Source organism: Schistocerca serialis, chromosome 4 (assembly GCF_023864345.2).
Source record: "Schistocerca serialis cubense isolate TAMUIC-IGC-003099 chromosome 4, iqSchSeri2.2, whole genome shotgun sequence".
NCBI classification, from domain to species: Eukaryota; Metazoa; Arthropoda; class Insecta; order Orthoptera; family Acrididae; genus Schistocerca; species Schistocerca serialis.
Genome location: NC_064641.1, coordinates 373,997,753 through 374,024,005, shown reverse-complemented (window position 1 = coordinate 374,024,005; position 26,253 = coordinate 373,997,753). Strand labels below are relative to the sequence as shown.

Genomic DNA, 26,253 nt, shown 5'->3' with positions numbered 1-26,253 from the left:
GAAGGCACTAACTACTGCTAGGGATAGTTAGCAAATGAAAGATATTAATAGAGAACAAACAATGTATTTACCTTGATATCATCATATATAAATATAGCAGTTCATGACAAATTACAAATCTCCGCCATCTCTCTCCCCACATCCACCACTGCTGGCGGCTCACCTCCAACTGCGCAACGCTACGCGCTGTTCACATCCAGCTGCCGCTGCCCAACACTACAATGGCAGACAACAATGCAAACTAGCCACAGACTGCACACAGCACAGCCAGTGATTTTCATACAGAGGTGGCGTTACCAATAAAAAAACCTAAACAGCCTACTTACATAGCCCAGATGCTCCCCACAAAAAAATTTTACAAAATATTTTTGGGCAGTGGCCAATAATGATTCGAAAAAATTTTTCATAATTACAATAACAAAGATATCAAATGCACACACTTATTTATACAACGTTGGTCAAAAGCTAAAATTTTGTCACAGTCCATAAAGACAGTCCTGATCATTCATTACGGTAAAATATAGTGTTTTTCTCAAAGTCTGAGCAGTAGAAGAAAATGCACATGGAAGTAGTGGATTTCCATGCAGTCTTGAAGAAGTAGTGTTGTCCTTCCAACGGAAAGACAGTGCTGACTCTCGACATGCAGACAGGTAATGGGCCACAACAGAGCAAACCCACAGCAGAGTCAGTCGAAATTTTGAAGAGTATTGGTAGGTAGGTCATCACAGAGCAGACCCACTGGAGTCCTGGTAGAGATTGTGGTATTGGTGGGCCACCAGAGGTGCAGACCCACTGTAGTCCTTGTAGAGATAATGGTATAAGATGCAGACCCACTGTAGTCCTTGTAGAGATGGCCAGCAGCCATCTGTTGTGACTGTGCAGGTGCACAATCACCATTGAAGAGTCTTGCGGAGAATATAGCAAGTCCATAAACCACCACTTGTGCACTAACAACGTTTTTGGAATTGTCCTTAGAACCAGCAATGCTGTTATCCAGTCCCTTGCTGAATTAGTAACACACGTGCAAACGCTAACAGTCCCAACTTCTCACATATTGTCCATATACTATGACCAACAGAAACGTGTGCAGTGAAATGTAACTTAATTTGAAGAACTGGTGTCTGTACAATTATAAATTTACAACATGAAAATACAATTACAAAGGTACAAAATACATCATTAAAGAACATAACATTACAGATAACATTTGTAGTACAGGCTTTACAAAAGAATCGAACTAACATATACATCAGTGGAATTATGACATGAGTACATACATAAAAGATCACAATAACTTTTGAAACATCAACTTCACACATGAGCATTAAAACAAAACAGAATTAATAATATCTAACATCTTTACAATGTAAATAACGTATTATTAATGCCAATTATATTCGAGGATAACAGTATTCCTCATCATAGTGAATGTAGCTTAATATTAAAAGAAGAAAAAAATTCTATGAAATTACACAGAGACAGGAAGAAAACAAATACACAAGGGTACACAAACACATAGTGGGATAACACCAATAGGAAAGGACAGGGTTCGTTTTCAGCGTAACATTTGGTACTGCAGTCCAACCCAAAACTTCATATATCTTTCCTCTTATTTCATCCTTTGTTTCCACCAAAAAAATCCTATCCAAGCATGCTTTCTGTATTTATATGTTCACACATTTCTTACCTCAACATTTATTTCCAAGAAAATCCTACCTAAACCTGTTTTCTCAATGCATTTCTTCCAATTCATCGCAACTCATTCTCTTAGAGGCTACCCCCTCTTAAGCTAACTTAAATCTACTGAGCTCAGATGCTAAACTAAGGGACGAGGCAATGCAGCATCACATAACAATTAACACAAACAGCAATAAGAAAAAAAAATGGAAATTTGCAAAGCAAGCTACAGTAAATCTAAATTAACAAGCAATGCAACATTACAACTAATATGAGCCAATGCGCAGTAAACAAAAAAATAAATCTGGCTTAGCAGGGTAACACAAATTAAAATTCAGTAACACTATGCCTGGCAAACAGCAGTAACTTATACCTAAACATTACATAGCTCAAGCAGAAAAAATAGTACACTAAAGATAACTATGCAGATAAGGGAAATGTATAATCACATCTTAATGTCTATGTAAATTAAAGTGGTGCACCACAACAACTGATTGTAAAAAGAAATATTACCATGTACTTGAAAAGAAAATTATGTGTTACTGTTACTAGTTCCTTCTTATTGTTCTTTCCTTTCCAAGTGCTCCTTTTTTAAAGAATGTGGATCATAAAATAATTATTTAATAGATCTGTTGACAGAAAGTGTTCACATTAGCAAATGCATTTCATTTTATAAATGCAATGCTGCAACACAGCTGGAAACCAGATATCAAATGAAATAAGCAACTACGAAAAGCAAAGTATAAAAATATCATTCAGTAGTCATGTGACATTTCATAAGTTAGTAGAAACTCTCTCAACTCTCGTAGAAAGACGCTTGTCATAATCAGGTGTGCTGATGTAAAAATATTTCTCGTCATTTCATTAGGCATTTCAGTAAATATCGTAAATTAAGAGCTAGTGTAATCATATGTTTTCAAGTTCGACCGTGTCGTTTTTGCGATGCTTTCTACAAAGGAATGTCAGAAGCGAGGTTAATGGCGTCCCCTTTCTTTTCTACCTGTGCCGCTGAAAAGGGCTCGCAATAATGGCTTTTCCTCCAGGCAACTGGCACACCTGGCCACTCGCAACGCATTACGTCACGGTCACTTACCTTTCTTACCGACATATATACGACAGCAGTTTCCGCTACAGTGACAGTCTCATATAAACATTTCACAGGTCGAAAATTTGCGTAACAAATGTGTAGAAACAAAATCCTATGAATATAACAGTGTCCAAAAAAAATTTCAGTGGCATTGTGATACATTCACACATGATTCACACATGTACACACATTTCATAATTCTAAAGTATGATTCTTGGTTTCCAACATCCTTTTCCATAAGTCAAAGTCCCTAATCACTATTCATTACCCCTTACCTTATTACACATATACATATTCATATTCATCAACACGTCTTCAATATTTCATCATAATAACTACATAGCATAATCAGATTCCTCATATAGCATCAGCTTATTTATCATAAACATACCTCAACAGCATAGTACACATCGTCGTCATAATAATAACATCATAACACTTCAGTCAAATCTCAAAATCGTCGTAACTTCCTCCAATAATTTCAAAACGTAAAAAAAATTCTCTGCTCATTTCAATAGTGTCATCTACCTCAAACGTACTTTTAAATCATGCTCCCTTACCAAATATATCATTCAAAGCTCTCATAGTATCACAATGATTCCGAAAAAATATGAACAGTTTACAAAGTACAGACAAAATACAGTTTCATAAGTGTGAAGTTACCCAACTGTGGATTGCGTAAACATGTGTCACTGTTGTAGTAAAAAAATGTTTATCTCTCAGTTAAATGATCAGATAGCTGTGTAATTTGTGTGTTAGAGAAAATATGGTACCGATGTGTAAAGTTGTATAAGCAAATACCATATTAGCTAGGGTTCCTTGTGCTTGCCAAACACATGGTACACAAAGTAGGCGTGTACCCCCCTGAGGATTCTACAAATTCACGTTGTCGAAAGTGCCCTGCTCTGTTTGAATCCCGCCAGTTCTGATGCAATTCAGGTCTGTCGTTACGATCACATCGTCTGTCGTCATGTCGGTAGTTCCTGTAGTTACTTTCTTGTCGGTTAAGTGGTGGAGAATTTCTCCCTGAATCGTACCTGCGCACTGAACTGTTGCGTCTGAAGTTATTCTGTCTCCCTTGATAATAATTATTTTGGTTCCCATATTGTCTGTTTCTCTGATTGTCTCTGTGATAGTCACTACCGCGGAGAGGTGATCTTTCCCTGTAATTATTACTACTCTGCCAACGGTTGTCATACGGGTGGTGTCTATTTTGGTCACGATTTGCGTTGTAAGAATAGACCAGTCGTGTCCGGTTACTGTTTCTGTCGTCACGGAATTGTGACGGATGTGACCTGTAATTGTTGTGTCCTTGTTTTCGCGTTCCGCGATTATCAGTGTCAATTTCTAGTTCTTGTAACAGTCCCTGAAAAGCTTCAATGTCGTCTTTGCAACGTCCTGCCAAAATAATATGTCGTAAATGTTCAGGTAATTTGATTAAGCAAATGCGGATGAGATCTGAGGGGCTGTATGTGTTTGACAGGTACTGATTCTTGTGCAACATGTCTTCAAAATATTTCACAAGACTGGAGAATTCAGATTGTTCGAAATGTTTCATCATTATGATACCATGTTTTACGCGGTCTTGTGTGGCTTGAGACCAATATGCTGAGAGGAAGGCATGGTAAAATTCTCCTTCACTGTGGCAATCGTGAATGACCGATCGCATTCTTACAGCTGGTTCATTCTCTAAGTAGCCACACATAAATTCTAATCTGTGTTCCAACGACCAGTTGGGAGGAAAACAATGAGAGAATTGATGGAGCCATGCTTGTGGATGAATGTCGTTGGCAGAATTCTTAAATGTTTTGAATTTACGTGTAGTAATGAACAGCTTATAGTCAAAATCATCTTGTCGGCGAGTCGCATATCGGTCATTGTTACGTCTTGTCGGCCGTTCCATCTCAAAATTCGGTGCACATTGCCAATTTCTTTCATAACTTCCGAAATGCCCTGTGTTATTATTTTGTGGCTGTTCCGTATTTCTGTGTCCCTCTTCCCGTGTTGGAGTGCCAGTGTCCTCTGAAATACGTAATTCTTGTATTACCTGTGTCAGCTGATCTTGTACTTCCCGGATTTCTCTTTGGTGTTGTGTATTAATTTGATTCTGATTTTGTTTGAATTTTCTTATTTGTTCATACTCTTCTGTGTCAGTGAAGGCTACGGGTTTTGTGTCATTCAGATCATCATCTACCTTTGTAGATAAGTTAGTGACCTGATCCGAAAGTTCGGCTACTTTCTCCGATAGTGAACACATTTCCTCAGTGTGTTTTTCTGAACCAAGTTTCAGAGTGTCCATTTGTGTTGAAATCGAATCTACTGTGTTCTTTAAGTTTTCCTAAGTTTTTGCAAGTTGCGTAACCGAATCAGTAGATGCAACTGAGTCAATTTTAGCCCACAAGGTCTCATGATTTTCATGAACAATGGTTTGGAGTTCTTTTATGGCTGCTTCGTGATTCTGTAATGCATTTTCATGCCGCGAAAAAATAGGTTGAAAATGCTCACAAATTTGTGTTTTTACGTCATTACAGACTTTTTGACATTTCGATTCAATGTTATGTAACTCAGTAGTTAAATCTTCACGTGTTTTTTCAAGTGTGGTGTCTAACTTTTCAAGCTTTTGCTGTGTTTGTCTCTGATTTTGTTCCAGTGAGTCTAACTTTTCAAGCTTTTGTCCCATTTGTTGCATTAATTGTAATATCAATGCACTGGTGTCCGAAACATGTTCCTCAGTGCTTTTCGGCAGTGAAGTTGCACCGGCAACATTCACATTTTAACAAGCGGAAAATGTGTCTTGACTCATTTGAGAAAACGGTGAGGACGCAAAACCTGAATCTACAGTATTTGCAAAATTGTGTCCTGTCACTCCCGATTCCTGAGGCGAGCTGTTGCCGACCAATCGATCGATAACGCTTCCCTGTTCACTACCTGTTTCACTGTCTACACCATTGTTTGCCGCCCGTTCCATTTCCCTATGCGCAATTACCAAATTACTACTTTGAACATTAGTTAATTCATTACTCGGTGGCGCTAACATACTGCTTTCATTTTCACTGTCATTTCTCAGTTTACTTTGGAGCCTAGTATTACGTTTTTCACACGCCATTATTGTCACAGTATTTCACACGACAACACAGAAAAACACAATTTGAAGATCAAAAATAAGAGAACACATTAAAATAGCACTGAAAATAATATCTAGTTAATTGCAGCTGCGAAATACTTGGTGCAAATCTACATGCATGCCACAACTGTTTTACTGTACAACAATGAAAGGCTGCAACTACAAAGGAGATTCTCTCTACAATTACGCGCTAGCAATAAACAAAATCTACACTAATTACACAAACTACAAGAAAAATCAGAAGATTCCAGTGAGGTATCCTGGCAGGGTCGACATATGAAACGTCCCCTTTGAACAATTCTACATACGACTGTGCTTAAACTGACACACAATATTTTGTTAGCGCAACGCAATCTGACTTTCAAAATTCCCTACTAAAGAATGGCCCTGACAAACATTAAACTATACCTTTCACAAATCACTTACCTCACAAAAATCTTCGTTGCTCAAGCTACTGCAATACAGCGAGCGCCACTACTGCCAGCTAAATAAAAGATTCAAACTATGGAAGGCACTAACTACTGCTAGGGATAGTTAGCAAATGAAAGATATTAATAGAGAACAAACAATGTATTTACCTTGATATCATCATATATAAATATAGCAGTTCATGACAAATTACAAATCTCCGCCATCTCTCTCCCCACATCCACCACTGCTGGCGGCTCACCTCCAACTGCGCAACGCTACGCGCTGTTCACATCCAGCTGCCGCTGCCCAACACTACAATGGCAGACAACAATGCAAACTAGCCACAGACTGCACACAGCACAGCCAGTGATTTTCATACAGAGGTGGCGTTACCAATAAAAAAACCTAAACAGCCTACTTACAACAGATATAACTTACGCCCATGGAACATGATCACAGCTACCAATAGTGAAAATTACGTCTCTACCGACAAATGCTGAGAATTTCAGATATGCCATGTATGCAAGCAACATTTTCTATTACGTATGTTTCTCAAATTATACGAAAAATACATTAAACTGTGAGTCGCAAACGTCCTGTGCTGTATTTTTTAAACTACAGCGGATGGTATGTTTGTGCCATGATACCTGCCTGATCAGACTGCTTACTTGCAGTTAACTATTGGAAAGCAGTGAATTTCAGTACGTCCTTGTGCCCTGGGTTAAGCATGAAGCTTTAATTTTTTCCCGCGACAAGCTATGTTTACTCTCTTACGTGCTACATATGTTAATGTAGAAACTACTTTGCATTCTGTGTTACTTAATTACATTTGTGGCTGGTATTACTGTTACTGGGTGACAGCTAGATTAAGTGAATCTGATGAAAGTACGCAGATACTTCATGAGAGATATAGCTATAGGGTACGAAAATATGATGATTCAGCAAATGATCGATTACACAAGAATCATTAGTTAATGGGCCTAAGTATTAAGAATAGACGATTTCAAAATTGCCCGTGATAAAGGAAAATTAGAGATCGGGGTTCCAGACATCGCGAGAAAGCATGAAACAGCACTGTGTACTTTATGAATATACTAGCATTGTATGAACAGATATCTTATTTCTGTTCGACGATATTTTTACGCAGTTGAGTGGAACGCTCTCCCAGTGTTAAACAGTCCCAATAAAATTATTAATTATAAAAGCTCCATCCTAAAATTTCGTTCACAAGAGAAAAAGGGCCTGATGTAATATATGTCTTCTTCTAGAGAATGTTCCATTGTCCGATTACAGTCCACTGCATTTTTTACGCGATCGAGAATCTTTTTCCTTAATATTTAGAACATCATGGGGATTTGGCTTCTAAGTCTATAGTGTTTTATGTTCCGTCTGTCTCCTTCATTCGTGAAGAAGGCTAACTATAACAATCACGTGAATTACATACTTTCTCATAAACGAATTATACTATTTTTGAGGCAACTGGGTTGCGCATGGGAGGTTTCTAGCAACTATTTCGCACAGTGGAATAGGAAAAAGGAAACGTGTGAAATTTTCTTTTAGTCAAAATAGTGATTTCCAGTGAATGTAAATTATTAATAAAACGTAACTGTGACTCTAATGATGCTGATCAATTCAGTGTAGTACCAGTCCTTGTCACCTAATACACTGATGAGCCACAGCGATATTGAATGCCACCTCGTGGTGACATGAGCACGTGACGCAGCAAGGAAAGTGGAGCAGGATGAATAGGCAACATTTCTTTCCACAAAACGGTTCGCAAACATAGAAATCCACTGACATAAATGACTGACGAAGTGCAGTTGCCGGCCGCGGTGGCGAAACGGTCCTAGGCGCTTCCGTCCGGAACCGCGCGACCGCTACGACAGCAGGTTCGAATCCTGCCTCGGACATGGATGTGTGTGACGTCCTTAGATTAGTTAGGTTTAAGTTGTTCTAAGTTCTAGCGGACTGATGCCCTCAGCTGTTAAGTTCCATAGTGCTCAGAGTCATTTGAACCATTTAAAGTGCTGTTTAGCATGGAGTGGCGCCTGGGAAAAGCCTTGGAAATGGCAAAGCTACTCAGCTGCTCCAGTGCTAGCATAGTGATCATGTATGAAAAATGGCTGAAGGACGGCGAAATGACGAGTAAGCGAGAGGATGATGGACGTGACCTCTTCATTAAAGAACGAGATCGAAGGTCAGCCCGCTCTGTAAAGCAGAGATCTGACGACATAATTCAGTACGGGTGCAGGCGCAAATGTTTCGTAGCACCTCGTGCAGCACACATTGTTGAACGCGACACTCCTCAGCAGACGACTTTAACGTGTTCCAGTGTTGTCGAAATCGCAGTGTCCGTCATGATGGCAGTGCACATGGAATCACACAAATTAGACTTTGGATCAAAGAAAACGTGCCGCCTGGTCAAGTGAGTCATGTTTCTTGCTTTATCAGGTCGATGGTCGTAAACACATGCACTGTCATCCAGGCGAACGGTTGTTCGAAACATTCACCGCACCACGGACACAGGCTGGTAGGGGCAGCATAATGCTACGGCGGACATTCACCTCGGATTTATAGTGGTCATCGAAGTATGACAACTGTGAACAATTGAAGTATCATTGTGGATCACTAGCACCTCATCACACGTGATGACTTCCCCAACGGAATCGCATCTTGCAACAAAGTAACTGTTCTTCTAACAGTGCCAGAATCGTGACCCCACGTTGATGTTATGGCCACCGGATTGTTCGATTCTTAACGCGATGCAACGGAAAAAACAGTATCGGACGCCAGATCTACGCCCACAAACCACTGGTCCGTTAAGAAAAGGAAATGCTTGACCTACGTGTAGTCACTTGTTGTCTCAAGCCTTCGGAAACTTACCAATTACTTGATGTGAATCTTCAGGTTTTGGCGGCGCCAAGACTGTTCCATTAAGTTTCGGGTGTGCAGCCGCAAGAAATCTCCTTCTTCTTCTAATATTTCGGCTGTATAACGTTCAACCACCTTCAGAGTGAGCAGCAAGACTACCGCTCCACTGCTCGCTTCGTCCCTTTATACTCGTGTACCGCGCGACTGCGCATGCGGCCACAGATGCAAATGCGCCAGAGACGTTGGTCGGCGGCAGAGACGTGCAAAATGCGCGAGTTGTATCTATGACTCCGCAGTTGATCTGTGTTGGCATATCAATATATCATTGTGAGCTGCACTGTGACGACGTCTTTGCGAGTTTATTACGGCAAGTGCCGGATTCCATGATTTATCGAGATTGAAACCACTATCTCTATTAATTAAATTCGTCGTCAAGCGAATTTCAATTGCCTCCTTTACTATCGAGTCCCAAAAGGATGATGCAGTTGCCAAAATTTCGACGTTGTTATACAACATACTGTGACCATTATCAATACAGTGCTCTGCCACTGCCGACTTGTTAGCTTGTAAAAGTAATGGTAAGCTATAGGGAGAGACGGGTCATGTACAATATGTACAACAACCAAGAGGGAATAATAAGAGTGGACGATCAAGAACGAAGTGCTCGTATTAAGAAGGGTGTAAGACAAGGCTGTAGCCTTTCGCCCCTACGCTTCAATCTGTACATCGAGGAAGCAATGATGGAAATAAAAGAAAGGTTCAGGAGTGGAATTAAAATACAAGGTGAAAGGATATCAATGTTACGATTCGCTGATGACATTGCTATCCTGAGTGAAATTTAAGAAGAATTAGATGATCTGCTGAACGGAATGAACAGTCTAATGAGTACACAGTATGGTTTGAGAGTAAATCGGAGAAAGACGAAGATAATGAGAAGTAGTAGAAATGAGAACAGCGAGAAACTTAACATCAAGTTTGATGGTCACGAAGTCAATTAAGTTAAGGAATTCTGCTACCTAGGCAGTAAAATACACAATGACGGACGGAGCAAGGAGGACATCAAAAGCAGACTCGCTATGGCAAGAAAGGCATTTCTGGCCAAGAGAAGTCTACTAATATCAAATACCGACCTTAATTTGAGGAAGAAATTTCTGAGGATGTACGTCTGGAGTACAGCATTGTATGGTAGTGAAACATGGACTGTGGGAAAACCGGAACAGAAGACAATCGAAGCATTTGAGATGTGGTGCTATAGATGAATGTTGAAAATGTGGTGGACTGATAAGGTAAGGAATGAGGAGGTTCTACGCAGAAACTGGGAGGAAAGGAATATGTGGAAAACACTGATAAGGAGAAGGGACAGGATGATAGGACATCTGCTGAGACATGAGGGAATGACCTCCATGGTACTAGAGGGAGCTGTAGAGGGCAAAAACTGTAGAGGAAGACAGAGATTGGAATACGTCAAGCAAATAATTGAGGACGTAGGTTGCTACTCTGAGATGAAGAGGTTAGCACAGGAAAGGAATTCGTGGCGGGCCGCATCAAACCAAAAAAAAAAAAAAAAATCGTGTGTACCTCTGGTGTTCTGTATATCTTTCTTGGACAGTACGAGTTGTCTGTCCGATGTAAGAAAGGCCACATTCACATGGAATTTTGTAAACTCCAGGTTTTCGGAGCAGCAAATCATCTTTGACAGAGCCCACGAGTGCAGCTGCCTTGGGTGGAGGACGAAAAATCACTTTTACTTTGTGTCTGCCGAGAGTGCGTCCTGTTTTTGATGAGAGGCTAGCCACATATGGCAGGAAGGCCATCGATTTAAATGTTTCTTCATCTGCTTCTGCTTTCTTTGTGGCCTCTTTCGGTTTCATTTTCAGTGCCCTCTGTATTTGTTGTGGAGAGTACCCATTGTCTTCAAACACTCTTTGTAAGTGGGAAAGTTCATCTTGCAGACTGCTTTCGTCAGAAGTAATATGCGTTCTGTGAGTCAAAGTTCGGAGAACACTCATTGTCTGGGCAGGATGGTGGCAGCTATTTGCACGTAAATACAGATCGGCGTGCGTCGGCTTCCTATACACTTCATGTCCCAAAGTCCCATCCTCTCTGCGCCGAACCAAAACATCCAAGAATGGAAGGCATCCCTCCTTTTCAATTTCCATTGTGAACTTTATTTGATCGTGGAGGGAGTTCAGTAGCCTTAAGAAGTCTTGCAAGTTGTCTTCACCATGGGGCCAAACTACAAAGGTGTCGTCAACATACCTCTAGAATACCGTGGGTTTCAAGTCAGCAGATTCCAACGCCTTCTCCTCGAAGTCCTCCATAAATAAATTGGCCATCAGAGGGGATAAGGGACTACCCATGGCGACTCCGTCCGTCTGTTCAAAAAATTCGTTGTTAAATAAGAAATATGTGGAGGTCAGAACATGTTTAAATAAAGCTGAAATTTCTTTGTCAAAACTTCTTTCAATAAGTTGTAGAGATTCTGGAAGGGGAACCTTTGTAAATAAAGCCACTACATCAAAGCTAACTAATATATTTGTCGGGTTCATTTTCAATGATTTCAGTTTAGTAATGAAGTCAGCCGAGTTTCTTATGTGGTGAGTACATTTTCCCACAAGAGGCCTCAACAATGATGCCAGATGTTTGGCAACGTCATAGGACGGAGAGCCTATGTTACTCACTATGGGGCGTAGAGGAACGTCTTTATTGTGGACCTTTGGTAGTCCATAAAGTCTAGGAGGCACCGGACCACTTGGTTTCAATCTCCGAACAACTTCTGGTGGAAAGTGAGAATCATTCAGAAGCGAAACAGTTTTCTTCGCCACTCGACTAGTGGGATCCCTGCTGATCTTCCAGTACATGCTATCAATAAATTGTACATTTTATCATGGTATTCGTCCCGAGACAATAAAACAGTAGCATTATGTTTATCTGCTGGGAGTACCACCGTCTCAGTATCCAGGCGCAGCTTGCGTAGAGCAGTCCTCTCTGCCACAGATATATTGCTCCTTTGTGGGCGAGCCTTCATAATTGCACGGCATGTTTCACGTCTTATTTCTTCTGCTGTTGAATCAGAGGGAAATGGTCGAACAGCTTCTTCAATGGTGCTGATAAACGGAGGCAATAGCAGAACCTGTGGCGTGGGTGCAAAATTCAGTCCCTTACTCAAAACCATCATCGTAGTATCGTCCAAAGCTCTACCTGTCATATTAATAACAGGGCGTTGAATAACAGTTTCTCGCTGCGATGTCGTCTTCAGTCGACTAAATTTTGCAGTCTGTCGGGATGTGGCCACCTCACGAATCCCGTCTGATTTGGCCCAAGTTGTACCATCAATCCAATTCCAAGAGTCATAGGGTATCTCCACAGACATCTTCAGGTGCAGGCGATAAAGGTCTTCAGAAACCAGGTCCAATTTCCGGCGAGTGAAGTGGATCCTCTCCTTAACAATAGCAGAGCCAGCTTTTGTTAAAATCTTATTCATAGACGTCGGTTTTATAAAATGTAAAAATCTGGCAAACTTCGGAATTATGCCCTGGTCACGGTACCTTAGTAAAAAACGTAAAGAGCTCAGTAATCTCGTTCTCAAGTGTCGAAGCTTATCCAATCGTCGAACACATAAAACCATCTCCTCCCCGCAGAGGTACTTGATGTGAATCTTTAGGTTTTGGCGGCGCAAAGACTATTCCATTAAGTTTCGGGTGTGCAGCCGCAAGAAATCTCCTTCTTCTTCTAATATTTCGGCTGTATAACGTTCAGCCATCTTCAGAGTGAGCCGCAAGACTGCCGCTCCACTGCTCGCTTCGTCCCTTTATACTCGTGTACCGCGCGACTGCGCATGCGGCCACAGATGTAAATGCACCAGAGACGTTGGTCGGCGGCAGAGACGTGCATAATGCGCGAGTTGTATCTATGACTCCACAGTTGATCTGTGTTGGCATATCAATATATCATTGTGAGCTGCACTGTGTTACTTGTTGGATACATTCCACGTAGAATCGCTGCTGCATTGCTTTCCAGCGGTTGACCAACACGCCATGAAGTCGGTGGTCACAATATTTTCTCTCATCAGTGTATCGGAGCTGTTATTTGAAGAGCCAGACTTCAAGCAATACGTGTTACCTCACAAGCAACTAGTTACTCCTGGTCTGCTGTTCAGCTTTTCCTTTGCTTATGTTCTAACACACCCATTGGCCTCTACGAGTAAGTGCGATTTGGTTTTCCTGAATAGCTCAAGGATAAACTGGGATTATTCATCCGAAATATCTCTGCCGATCTACATTTTATCCTCTACCAATCCTCCCCCAACCTACAGGGTTCGACAAAAAGAGGGACAAAGTCGCGAACACATTACCATGCCTAATGAGTCTTAGGAAACCTGTTGGCACTGAAACCTATTTCCAGCCGCCTCGGAATATGTAAATACAGGCCCTGTAAATTTTTGAAGGGCATGTTTTACCATTCGTCCTGCAAAAGAGTGGCAAGTTCAGGTAACGATTATGGAGCTGGGTAAGGATGACTAATCCTTCTCTTGAAAGTAGACCACAAAGGCTCAATAATATTGAGGTCAGTGGTGACCAGGAGAGATGCTCACAAAACCAGACCTCGGCGACGTTAGCTGTGTGAACAGGGAACCTGCCGTTTTGGAAGGCGCATCACAATTGAAGAACAAATATTATGCCGTGGGATAGACCTCATCATTCACCCATAGAACCGTTGGTTGTAACGCGATCTTGCAGAGTAGCCCTAGGGCACATTAATGTCACAATGTGGTTGGCCAAATCATAAGCGAGTCTTTGGTCGTAACCTTGCCAGAAGCTGTAAACAATGAAAAACCAGACGCATGGGACCATATGACTTTTTCCAATGTTCCATGGCACAGGTTTTGTGACTTCGGCATTACGTTTTCTTGTTGGGGGCTTTTTCAGCCTTGGTGAGTTGTTTTGAAGTTCCAGCTCACCCCGGAGACCCCTTCTCATGGAGTTCCCTTCATGTTGCTTTTGTCCTGGCGAGGTTCGTGAGAGTGATATTCTGTTCTGCTGTGGTTTTTGCAGCTGTCGTCTTCTTCGTTTTTCGTCTCATGCCTCCTAATGATCGTCTTTCACGATAACACTCACACGCTGTTACTTGGCGGATGATGTTTTTCCGCTTTCGTATTTATGGTATAAATCTTGCACACGGTGAGTCTCGAAGCAACAGGAAATTCATTCACCTTGATTACGGTAGTACACATCGTTCGAACACCTACAATTTGCCCACGCTCGAATTCGCTTCGCTCCGACATAATGCACTCACAAATACATAGAATCATAGAATACTGTTCTGATCACGATCGACACTTGCAGTGTCTTGAGGACATTCTACAGAAGCCGTTCGTTATCAAATACATCAGCGCAAAGTGCAGACTTGGCTAGCATTTGCATTTACACTCAAGCATGCGTTTCTCACGGACTTCCCGTATTTTTGTCCAACTCCTGTACTTCCCTTTTGTTAAGCGCTGATCTACTACGATGGTCGCTATCTACTTTGGGTACTGTTATTACCTCCTCACCATAATGTGTCTAAGACTTATCATACACCAGTGACTGTCACCTTACCTGCAAAACGCGCAGTCTGAGTACGAGGGCGAACGGATAGCTGGCTTCCAGGAGTCCCGGGTCGTCAGGCGTGGTGCACCCGCTGCTCGCCAGGGGCACAGCGCTCGATTCCTTGCGCCGGTCCAGCACCGCCTGCACATATGAACGAACCAACATTACATCCCAGTCTTATGTACCTTTGAGAAGAAACGTTCCTTTATACGTAGAATCTTAATTCACCAGATTTGTAACATTATCTTCTCCTCCCTTCACTGTGATGGTAAATTTTATCCTTTCACTTCCTGTCCCCCGCCCCCCCCCCTCCCCCACCAACCCTTATGAACGGTCTCCAGGCACATCCTGAATAATAAATAATTTACAGACTTTTGGTGACAAGTAAAACATCTCAGACAATTACTTTGTGCATTAATAAATACATCATAAAAATAAGATGAACCTTTGGAACTGACAGATGACACTAGAAGATGGTTAATGATTCATGCAGATAATTTTTTAATAGATTTTATTATTGTGTAAACATTATAGAATGTTAATGTGACCGACTAGCATTGAAATTCTCAGTCTACTTTTTTGCCCTGTACCGAGGATGAGCTACTCTGATTTGTTATTTCTTAAAAGTCACGGCAGGAACAGGGCAGACAGGAACAGTATTTGGGAAATCCCTCAGTTCATGAATGAACGATAAGGCCATCCATGAATTGACGTAGTAAAATACTTGTACAAAAAGCGCTTTAATCTACCTACATTTTCAATGCCACTATTCCTAACCTGTTACAAAGTACTGTGAGAGAAAGACATGGCGATGACGGCTATGAAGATCCGCTTGACGTGTACAGTAGAGGAGTGTATACTGACAAAATTTACCGGGAGTAACTGTACTCGATGTCAGGGGAAGAACGGTTTTAATACATTAGTTTCCGTCCTGTGGCAGGATTTATAGTCAGTTCAGTACGACGACAGATAACAATGACAAAAGTGTTTTTGACGTGTAAAATGCACTTATCATTTACAGTGCACGTTACTTCTCTTTAGATCTGAATGAAATTATATTACTCGCTGTGCGCATGTATAGACCTAGAACTACTTGAACATTTACTTGACTGTCTGACGAAATTATACAGTTTTTGTCTCTTATTCGTTATGACTAGGAAAGAAAGAAATTAAAGAAAAATAAGTGTATTGTTTCGCCGTTATCGGTGTTGTAGAGGGGTAGTAGTGCAGACACATCTGGGTATGAAATTGGGCGTAGCCTATTCGAGCGAAATAATTCTGAACACCATTGCAAAGATTTTGAGAAACTACGGGACATGCAATTCAGGAAGTTATGGAATGAAATGATTAGTAAGGCTCGATCGAATACCTTTCTCGTTTCATCATCGCGATTATTACTAACCTAGAAACTGACTTGCTTATGGGAATGAACACCATTCAATGGTTATTCCAAAATGTAAACATTAAGACATTGTAAACACAGTGACATTTTTTCTGCATAATAGACAAAAAATTGCACTAGTGCTATTTGCCCTCCTGACAGGTACCTTGAAATGAGAAAGCCTTAGGAGTTAAGCCTTAGGAGTCCACTGGATAAATACGAAGACTAAGTGTTTTACAGTCACTTAAAAATGCTGGAAGCTGTTGCAAATAGAATGTGTGAGGTCGTGAATTACAGAAACTGACCGTTAGTAGCAATGAAATGTTTAGTTAATATTAACAGAAAAATTGTAATTCCCATTAAAGGGGTGGTGTGTTACACCACGACATAGTGTTCAGATATTAATTTATAAGAATCGGTTCGTCAACCTGCTTGATCCTCTTGTGCCATTCTTTTCATTTCAACGTAGCACCTACAACCGACGTCAGTAATTGTTTGTTGTGCATACTACAATCCCTGCTTTCCCCAACACCCCCCCCCCCCCCTAACCCTCCACAGTTTCCTCAAGTACCTTGGAGTTTATTCCCAACCGGCTGATGTGGCCGAGCGGTTCTAGGCGCTTCAGTCTGGAACCGCTCGAACGCTGCGATCGCAGGTTCGAATCCTGCCACGGGCATGGATGTGTGTGATGTCCCTAGGTTCGTTAGGTTTAACTAGTTCTAAGTTCTATGGGACTGATGATCTCAGATGTTAAGTCCCATAGTGCTCAGAGCCATTTGAACCGTTTGAGGTTATTGCCTAATGTGAAAACAAATGTCCTGTCCTGACACTCCTTGTTCTACTTTGTATTTTTGACACACTGTTCTCCAGAATTCGAGAGCGCTCTGGATAAAGTAGTTAGCATATTAACAACTGTCTCGAATTGGACAGAAAGCTTCAAGTCATAGCACGGATGGTCAGCGTGGGTATAGCGACAAACGGGGTTGGAAATTGGAATTTTGTGGTAAGGTCTTATGCGACCAAACATAACATGCGCTAAGGACAACACACACATGCATGCCCGAGGGAGGACTCGAACCTCCGACGGAGTGAGCCGCCCGGACCGTGACAAGACCCCTCTGACCGCCCGGCTAAACGGGGTTGGAACAACATTTAGCAGCTAAAGGAACGGGAAAAAAACAGTTACCGTGCGCTATGTGGTGATGAAGACAGCATTTGGGTGACTTCACAAGGGGAAGAATCATCGGGGAAATGGAAGAAGGAAGAAGCGTGGCGAGTGTAGCTCAGGAGTTTGGTATTGCTCACAGCACTGTTTCAGGCGTAAGGGGAATGTTTCGAACTATAGGCGTTGTTGCCTGAATGAGTGGATGTTGTCGACCACAATCGCTACACTGCACAACAAGCGCTCGCAACCACATTTAACGAGAGTGGAAGGCACTCTCCACTGCGGCACGACAACTACATTATAGTGATATCTTTGCCCACAGTACACTGTGTTATGGTGACAAATCGACGGCACCGTTTGTGATGGTACCAAGAGTATAGGAACTGGACCACCGAGGAGTGGGCTCGAGTGCTCTACTCTGAGAGAGCACGTTCAGTCTGGGTAATGGTTCTGGACGTACCGTCATATGGCGAGAAGTGGAAATACGTGATGGCTCCACGAACATGATCGTTCTGAGGTTCTGTGTCATCGTGTGGGGAGGCAAAATGTGGCATGGGAATAATGACCTCCAGATGTCTGAATACGGTACTGTCACCAGCCAATGTTAATTTGTCTCTGTACTCCTTCCCCATGGGTTTCTTTTCACTGATAAATTTGGCTCTGGCTTCATTTTTATGGCTGACAATGGCCGCTCAAGCAGTTGGTGTGACTCTGGAAACGAAAGGACATTTAGGGAATGGCCTGATCTGCATATTCGTCCGACATAAATTCCATCGAGCATCCAATTGATGTCAACCGTGCTCGTGGAAGAATGAACCGCTCAACCGCAAGAAATCCTTACCAACGTTGTGGTCATCGTGGGAGAACGTTGCAGAGCATGCAGCCATTGTAATGTCCAGCAAATTGTTATAAATCAGAGTGTCTTCTGTGTAATTATTTGGATTTTCTCATGTTGAAAAATTAGAAGGAATGATCTGTTTTTTTTTGGTAAAAGTCTTTCAGTAGCCAAGATCGCATCAGTTCGTCTCTATTTTTCACAACCGGTTTCGACGGATGTCACTATTATTACTCGGATTAATCGCGCTGGCTACAAGTGGAATCGAGTCCTCATCCACCACGTATCAGTCTAATTTCTTAACATCGACACCGTACAAATTCATGGCAAAGGAACGAGACCTTGATTTAATAATTAAATAGCTGCGTTGACGTATTGGTACACCATTTGTATGAGAGCTTTGAATTTGTCTTTCTGCAGGTTTCATAAAACTCGTTGGCAGTGGCCATCAAACGTTTCTCCTTAGTGTTATTATCTCGAATTGGCAAATGAATTTCTATGTACTTCCACATGAGACTCGCAAGCGACATTTCCTCATGGAAACTGCTGTCTTCGCCTTGGAAGAAAAGGCGACGGTGATAATGGTATGAGCACCACTCAATATTTAAAACTGGTGTCGTATCTGTCGCGCTACTAAGGCTAAATGGGACTGTTCCCAGAGATTTTGTGGAGATTACTAAATTCGTAGTTGCAGCTTAAAACAGAATTTTAGTATTTTGAGCAATAAGTTATGTATAATAAACGAATTAGTTGTACACCGCTGATCGAAAACATTATGAGCACTCCTCGAAGCGAGACAGAATGCTTCCCGGTGATATTACGGGCACGTGACGCGGCAAGGAACTTGTGAGCGTTAATTTAGAATATGTCTACCCTGTGCCTTTATGTCGGCTTGAAGTCTTTAGTGGAATGAGGTGCCTGAAAGTTTGTGGATGAATGGGAACCCATTCTTCCTCATTAGCCGCAAAGCAGAGAAGTTTAGTGTTGCTGGACGCTGGGGTCTGTAGCGAAGTCGGAATTCCATCTCACCACGAAAGGTGTTGCACTGGGTTCAGCTCGGGACTCTGGAGAAGCCAGGACACTTCAGGTATTTTACTGTTCTCAAAACCGTTTCCTCACATGTGCTTCCTGGCAATGTGTATTGTCATGCTGACTCAATCATCGTCTGCGAACTGTTTTTCTACTGTAAGCAGTACACAATGCAGCAATTTATGTTCACATCCTTCCGCAGTTGTTTTCTTAAACACAATAATGGGACACGAAAAGAAAGAAAAACGATTCCGTAACACCACCTCCTCCGGACTTCACTGTAGCCACTGCACAAGACGAGAGGTTACGATTTGCTGGCATTCTTCACACCCAAACCCTTTAGTCGAATTGTTGCAATATACAGCGTGATTCATCATTGCAGATCATTTGTTTCTAGTAATCCACTGTTCAATAACGTCCCTATTTATACCGCCTCAAGCGTCGCTTAGCATTCACGACGGAAATGTGTGCCTTTATAAGGAGCTGCACGACCATTACACCAACTCTTTTTTAACTCTCTAAGCAGTCACTGAGCTACTTCGACTGCTGGTGGTTCCTTCGAGTTTACTCTTCACAATCACAACACCAACTGTCGAGCGTTGAACTGTTGCTGACAGTTTTGTTACTCGGGTGACATCCAATGATTAGTCCACGTTCGAAGTCATTGAGCGCTTCTGATCGACAACTTTTTCCTGTAGCCCCAACTCCTTTTCTAGTGATAATACAGCACAGTTCGCCTCCTTTTCAATTAACAGATCTACCTCACATGACATTTGGTGGTCAGTTCCGCATTACGTTTACTTTTTCTCAGATGGTGTATAAACGAAACACAGACGAAAGCGAGAAGCCACCGCGATTCTTGACGCCACCAGAAGTGGGACACTGTTCTTCGTACATTGTGTTATCACCATGAATGTCATGCAGTGCAGTGTGCTCCCCTGCTGGCTACAAGGTTCGTAAGGAGCGTTCCATTCTCCCTCCAGTAAGGCTGACGACAGCTGGATAGTCGCTGGAGCATGTGGACGATCTACAATACGCTTCCCAAACGCATCCTAAACGTTATTGATGGGATTTAAGTCCGGGGAACGGACAGGCCGTACATTCACCGAATGCCCTCTGGTCCCAAGAGCCCCTGCACCTCCTCGGTTTGATGCAGTCGTGCGTCGCCTTCCATAAAAACGAAGTTAGTACTATTAAAAAGACGCATTACGTAGCCTCATAGGGCGAGAGGTGGTAACACGTAATGCACTCAGGAACGTTGTCACATGTGATTGTCTTGGTGATTAAAGTGTTATGCTGTCGGAATGGATAATGTTGCATGGGTGTACCGATCTCCAAACACCTTCTCAAGAGAAACCCACCGGTCAGTGTTATTGCGACACGATTTGTTCCCCATGTGTATCTTCTTCACTGGTGCATTCGGCTCAGAGTTCATTTTTATGGATGACAATGCACGACCACAGCGAACAGCGCAGGCGGAGGGGCTCTTGGAACGAGAATACACTAGGCGAATGGACTATAGCAACCTTTCCCCCGACTTATATCACAAACAGCACGTGTGGGATGCATTAGAGAGTCGTATTGGAGCACGTCCGGATGCACCATCGACCGTCCGTCAGTCGTCAACCGCGTTCTTGGAGGAATGGATTCGATCATCGTCACTGGACTGTGGATCAATGGGAACATGTCACCTGGTGGGATGAACCACGACTGTTGATACGCCAGCTCGATGGCCGTGTGTAGATTGACCATCATCCAGGCTAATGACTGGACGAAACATACACCACGCCGCGAACATATTTCGTGGTGGCTGTTTTACGCTGCGGGACTCATTCGCGTGGTTTCCATAACGACTGTGGTCGGAATCAAAGGAACCGTTGCGGCCGTGGGCTATGTAAACTTTATTCGTTGTTGTCGACGGCGATGGACTCTTCCAGTAGGATAACTGACCATCTCAGATAGAAAGAATCGTGTAGGAACAATGAGAAGTAGCAGATGAAAACAGTCGATACAGGTAGCAGTAGGAAATTAATCGACTAAGACGAATTTTACTTCTATGCAACGGTTTGTTTATTCATTCACTCATTTTAGTGGAGCGAGACTCTAGGAATAACCGAACGAAACGAACCGATTTAGTGTGTTGTAGGTTTGTGTATGGTTTAGATTATTACTCATTCATCTCTTTCGAGTGAAACCAGTCTTTAGCAGCAACAGAAAGAAAATAAACGATGCAGTCCGTTGTAGTTTTGCATTTTGACGAATTTAATGATTTGTCTTGGAACTGAAACCAGTTTGTGGCCGGCCGGAATGGCCGAGCGGTTCTAGGCGCTTCAGTCTGGAACCGCGCGACCGCTTCGTTCGCAGGTTCGAATCCTGCCTCGGGCATGGATGTGTGTGATGTCCTTAGGTTAGTTAGGTTTAGGTAGTTCTAAGTTCTAGGGGACTGATGACCTCAGCTGTCAAGTCTCATAGTGCTCAGAGCCATTTGAACCATTTTTGACCCAGTTTGTGGCGTTTCCGTCGGTAGAACCATGCACTCGTTCTATCAACTGAAACCATTCTCTAGTGTTTATTTGACTGAATCTTCTGAGCGAAACCAGTTTTATGAATTTTCGCTGGGTGAACTAAGGCAATGGTATCTAACTGATGTATGCAAAACTCCTGAGAGTAGTCCTACCTCCGAGACTACATGAAGATACGTGACGGACATTATAAATCTTCGGTTAGTGATCTACCGAAAAGACTAATTGTACATTTCATCTCTTATAACTGATCAAGACATTTCCGTGTATTAAGTTGTATCTAACTAATCTGAAGTATTTTTGGGGGTACAATGTTGATTATTAAATTATCAAAGGGATACGTGAAGAAAGAAGAAACATCACTAAATTTTAGTGACAGCTACAGTTCTGTTTTACCGAAACGTGTGAAGATGTCCAAAATTAAAAGTCGCCGGAATGTAGCCATTAATCACTTTTACTTGTGTCGGAGGTTAATATTTTGTACGGGGAAATATGTCTCCAGCCACATGCGTACATATCACACCCATGTACGTAAAAATGTTTACATACCACAACCCGCGAGAACTAGTAGGCACAGTATTTCACGAGGATGAAGGAATGAACCACTGTCGCAAACCGTCTGGAGAACCACAAGCTGCAATTTTAGTCACCTGACTCCCAGCGCACTGAGTTCTGAGCGGAAACAATTGATCGTTTAGGCAGTGTTAAATCATTACTGACGATTGCACTTTGTTATATCGCTTTTTGTCGCTATTGTTGTCGTTCCGATATTTGATTTTTATTTGGTGCCAGTAAGTAGCAGGTTGTTCAGTTTTTTATCCATGTGCATAAAAGTATGTTTATTTAAGGGTGAACTCGATATGGAGAAAAATGCCTCAACATTTAGCTACATGGGAATTGTAGACAAAACCAGACAAAGATGTTTCAGCCAGCATGAGCTTTATAAAGATAAGATATTTCCTTGATTCTTCCAGTAAAGTTATGGAACACGTTCAAAGGAAATGCCACAAGTTCTTAAACATTGCGTCAGTGGCTAATTCGTCAGAACGAACAATTGCGTCAGCGGCTAATTCTTCAGAACGAACTATAGGGAATCATACCGCTACATCCACTGCTGGTAAAATGTCTGCCTCTTCAGCCTCTGGACCCATGCTGTGTACCTGTTTCTCTACTAGTACTGTCACTTCATGGCTGTAGCACGTGCATCAAGTATTCAACTTCATTTCGCACGAAGCTTTGCAATAATCAGTGGTAAACGAACCGTCTGGTCGTTCAAGTACTGCAGCCCCGCAAGCGCCGGGAAAAATTCCACTATAGGCGACCATCTTTGATATTATGAAGGTAACAGAACAATCTAGTGGTGAAAGAATTTCCACCTCCTTTGCGCACTACTGTAATGCAAGCTCTGACGTTAAGATACTATCACCGAGGTATTCTTATCATAGCTGCCCTCAAATGAGGGTAGTTACGGGCAATAAACTGATTTAAATCAGATATGTTTCAATGACTGCGGACAGGAGGACGAACATAAAAACACAATGGTTTTTAACACTAGCAGTGCTCTCTATTGAACAGTACCAACTTCATTCTGCTGAACTGGCCATTGTACAGTACCGCAGTTCCGCAGACACTGAAAGAACATTTTTTTTTCCTGAATGAGGTACAAGTGACAGTGTTTTCTCTTGTCACTTACAGTGCAAGTGTTAAGGTAGATGCAGCAAACAAACTGGCATCTACATTTACATCATAGTCTGCAAGCCATTACTGACTAAGTCACCCTCCGCTGTTCCGGTCTCAAAAGGTGCGTCTGCAGAACGATTGTTGATAAGTCATTGTACTAACTCTAATTTCTTGAATTCTTTAGTCGTGGACATTTCATGAGATGTCTGGGGGAGGAAGTAACATGTTCCAAGAAAGTGCTCTCTCGAAATTTCCATAGTAAAACTTTCCTTGATACACAAGGCCTGTCTGGAGTTTGTTGAACATATCTGTAATGTCAGATATCCTCTCGCACTGACTAAACGATCCCATGACGAAACGTGCCGCTCTTCATTGGACCCTCTGTACCTCTTCTATCACGCCGATGTGGAAAAATTCCATATCGATGAACAATACTCAATAATCGGTAGACCAGTCCCTCATAAGCCACTTCCTTCGTGGATGAGTTACGTTTCCTTAAGATCCCTCCTACTACTCTTAGTCTAACAACTGCTTTTCCTACTTTTTGGTTAATGTGGTCATTCCACTTAATGTTTCTCTGGATAGTTACTTCTAGATGTTTTTCGGTAGATACTGCTTCCAGAAATGTTTCATCATTGGTGTAATTGTAAAGAACATCCTGTGTATTTAGCAGTATTTTATGTTTATTTACATCCACAGTCAACTGCCATAGCTTGCGACATTCACAATCCGCTTCACGTCATTCTGCAAATCGATATTGTCTTCTGGTTTTTTACTTTCTTATAGACAACCACATCATCTGCGAACAGTCTTAAAGAGCTTCTGATGATTTTTACTAGATAATTTATATACGTTGTAAACAGCGACTGTCCTATCATATTTCCTTGGGATAGTCCGGAAATTACATTAATCTGTGATTTTGATCAAGGAAGCGACTTCTTGGGTTAAATCTGCAAGGAATTCTGGAATGCATTCGCACATCTGGTACGATACTCGAAAAGTTCGTACTTTTTTCACTTAACGGTAGTGTAGGGCGGTGCCAAATACCTTCCTGAAGTCAAGCAACACGGGATAAATCTGAGCGCCGTTATCCACCACATCATGGATTAAATGTTGTTCATTACGGTTGCGCTATTTATATACATAATTTAGTAGTGTTTGATGTGTTCGACACCCCTGAATCAGCAACAACAACCTCCATTAGTGCCGCAAAACCGTTGGTCATTTCTTTTTTTAAAAAAAGTACAGCAGCTGCTATGGGAAATCGCTTCACAACATCCTCCATGGTCCAACGATGTCAAAGAGTATTGACTATGAAGGCAGGCATAAATATAGGAAAACATCTAGTGCAGTACCTGATAAAAAGAATTAGCGCCTTATGAAATAAGACAGCATAAGTGACTGTACCAAAGCGTCACTTCGAACCCTCGCAGCTGGTTCTATCGAAGGCCGGAAAAATCTGCACAGTCTGCAGAATCTCTTGAAATCGAGGAATATGGACCAAATTTTTTCACTAAAACGGTGGTCAAAAGTAGACTGTAAATTAAAATTCTACCATACCGCTGAGAGCTAGGGTTCTGTTAATACTTTTAATATTTCCGTGGTAACTCATATGTAAATGAAAAGTAATTTGTGGTTTGAGCAAAAATCAATACTTACTAACGCATTTATTGTGTTTTGAAATCAATCGAAACTACACGAAAACGCAGAGACGTTAATCTCTAGCTTTCCCCTAAACTAATTATCGGAAACCTATTTGTTTTCATAATAACATTGAGTATGAACACTCACAGCTGATTAAAACAATGGTACAGGATAGTGCAATGTAATTCAACGAAATAGTTTTCAGGTATTATTTTAAAAGATTGAACGCACTGGTGTGATAAAGGTGTGCGCCAGAAACTGTAATGCGACATTGTCTCAGTTTGATTCCCCATCGATTCGAGTCGGTTGTATTCAACAGTTTTACTGTGGTTTGTGGGTGGTAACACCCCCCCCCCCCCCCCCCCCACGCCTTTCCCCCGGCCAGTAAATTTCAGGAAAACTATAGTTGTCAACCATTGTCGCCTCGGTTACACAATACAAGCATGCACATCAGGAAAGAAATATCTACATAATAACACTAACGCGAAGGCGTATTTCAACACAATGAGATTACCTTTTGAGACAATCCTACATTTCATCACGCAGATTTTCGTGTTTACATTAATTTAAAAGGTTGCAAATTCGGAATTTACAAACTTATTTCTTTGTCTGCACTGTTTAAATGCCAATATAAAATACTGAATGTCATAACGATGTACAAGAAGCTCCAATGAAAACAAAGAATCTTTAACTGTTATATAAATATAAACATGAATGGGAGAAATTTAATTTTGTAAGTAAAGTGATAAATTCCATCAGATACACAGTACCTAAAAATGTTATTCATATACTGAAGTTATAATAAATACAGAAATTCAAGGAAAATTATCAAATGATAACAAATATTTTCCACGAAATAGGCAGACGCATACGCTTTAAAAGCACATGATTAAGCAACCCAATTTTTAAAATGATTGTATGGCATTTTAAATCTGTTCCGTGCCTCAACATTTAACGATGCTGAATTATCGGTGATGAGTGTAAACCAGCAGAACACGAGAGCCAAAGCTTCAATGACATTCAATTAAAAAGTAATTATTCATTTAATTAAATGTAAACTTAGAGTGCACCACCAGCTATTAAAATTTTGCAACCAACCAAGCACTGATATTAAATATCAGAAGTAAGAAAAATTCATATTTAAGTAAACAAATACACAGATTTTTGAAATGCCATATTTATAGAAAGACACTTGTTATTTATCTCCCTATGATATGAGATAGGTTATCTGTCTCTAAA

The 26,253-nt window shown here is 41.6% G+C and overlaps 1 protein-coding gene across 1 annotated transcript in view; it reads right to left on the bottom strand.

Annotated features, from left to right (window-relative positions):
• LOC126474473 (uncharacterized) overlaps window positions 1-26,253 on the bottom strand; it is a 380,000-nt gene that overhangs the window by 32,397 nt on the left and 321,350 nt on the right. The window contains exon 3 of the mRNA XM_050101946.1: window positions 14,768-14,899. Within this exon, the coding sequence (XP_049957903.1) occupies window positions 14,768-14,899 (132 nt within the window). The remainder of the gene's footprint in view (window positions 1-14,767; window positions 14,900-26,253) is intronic.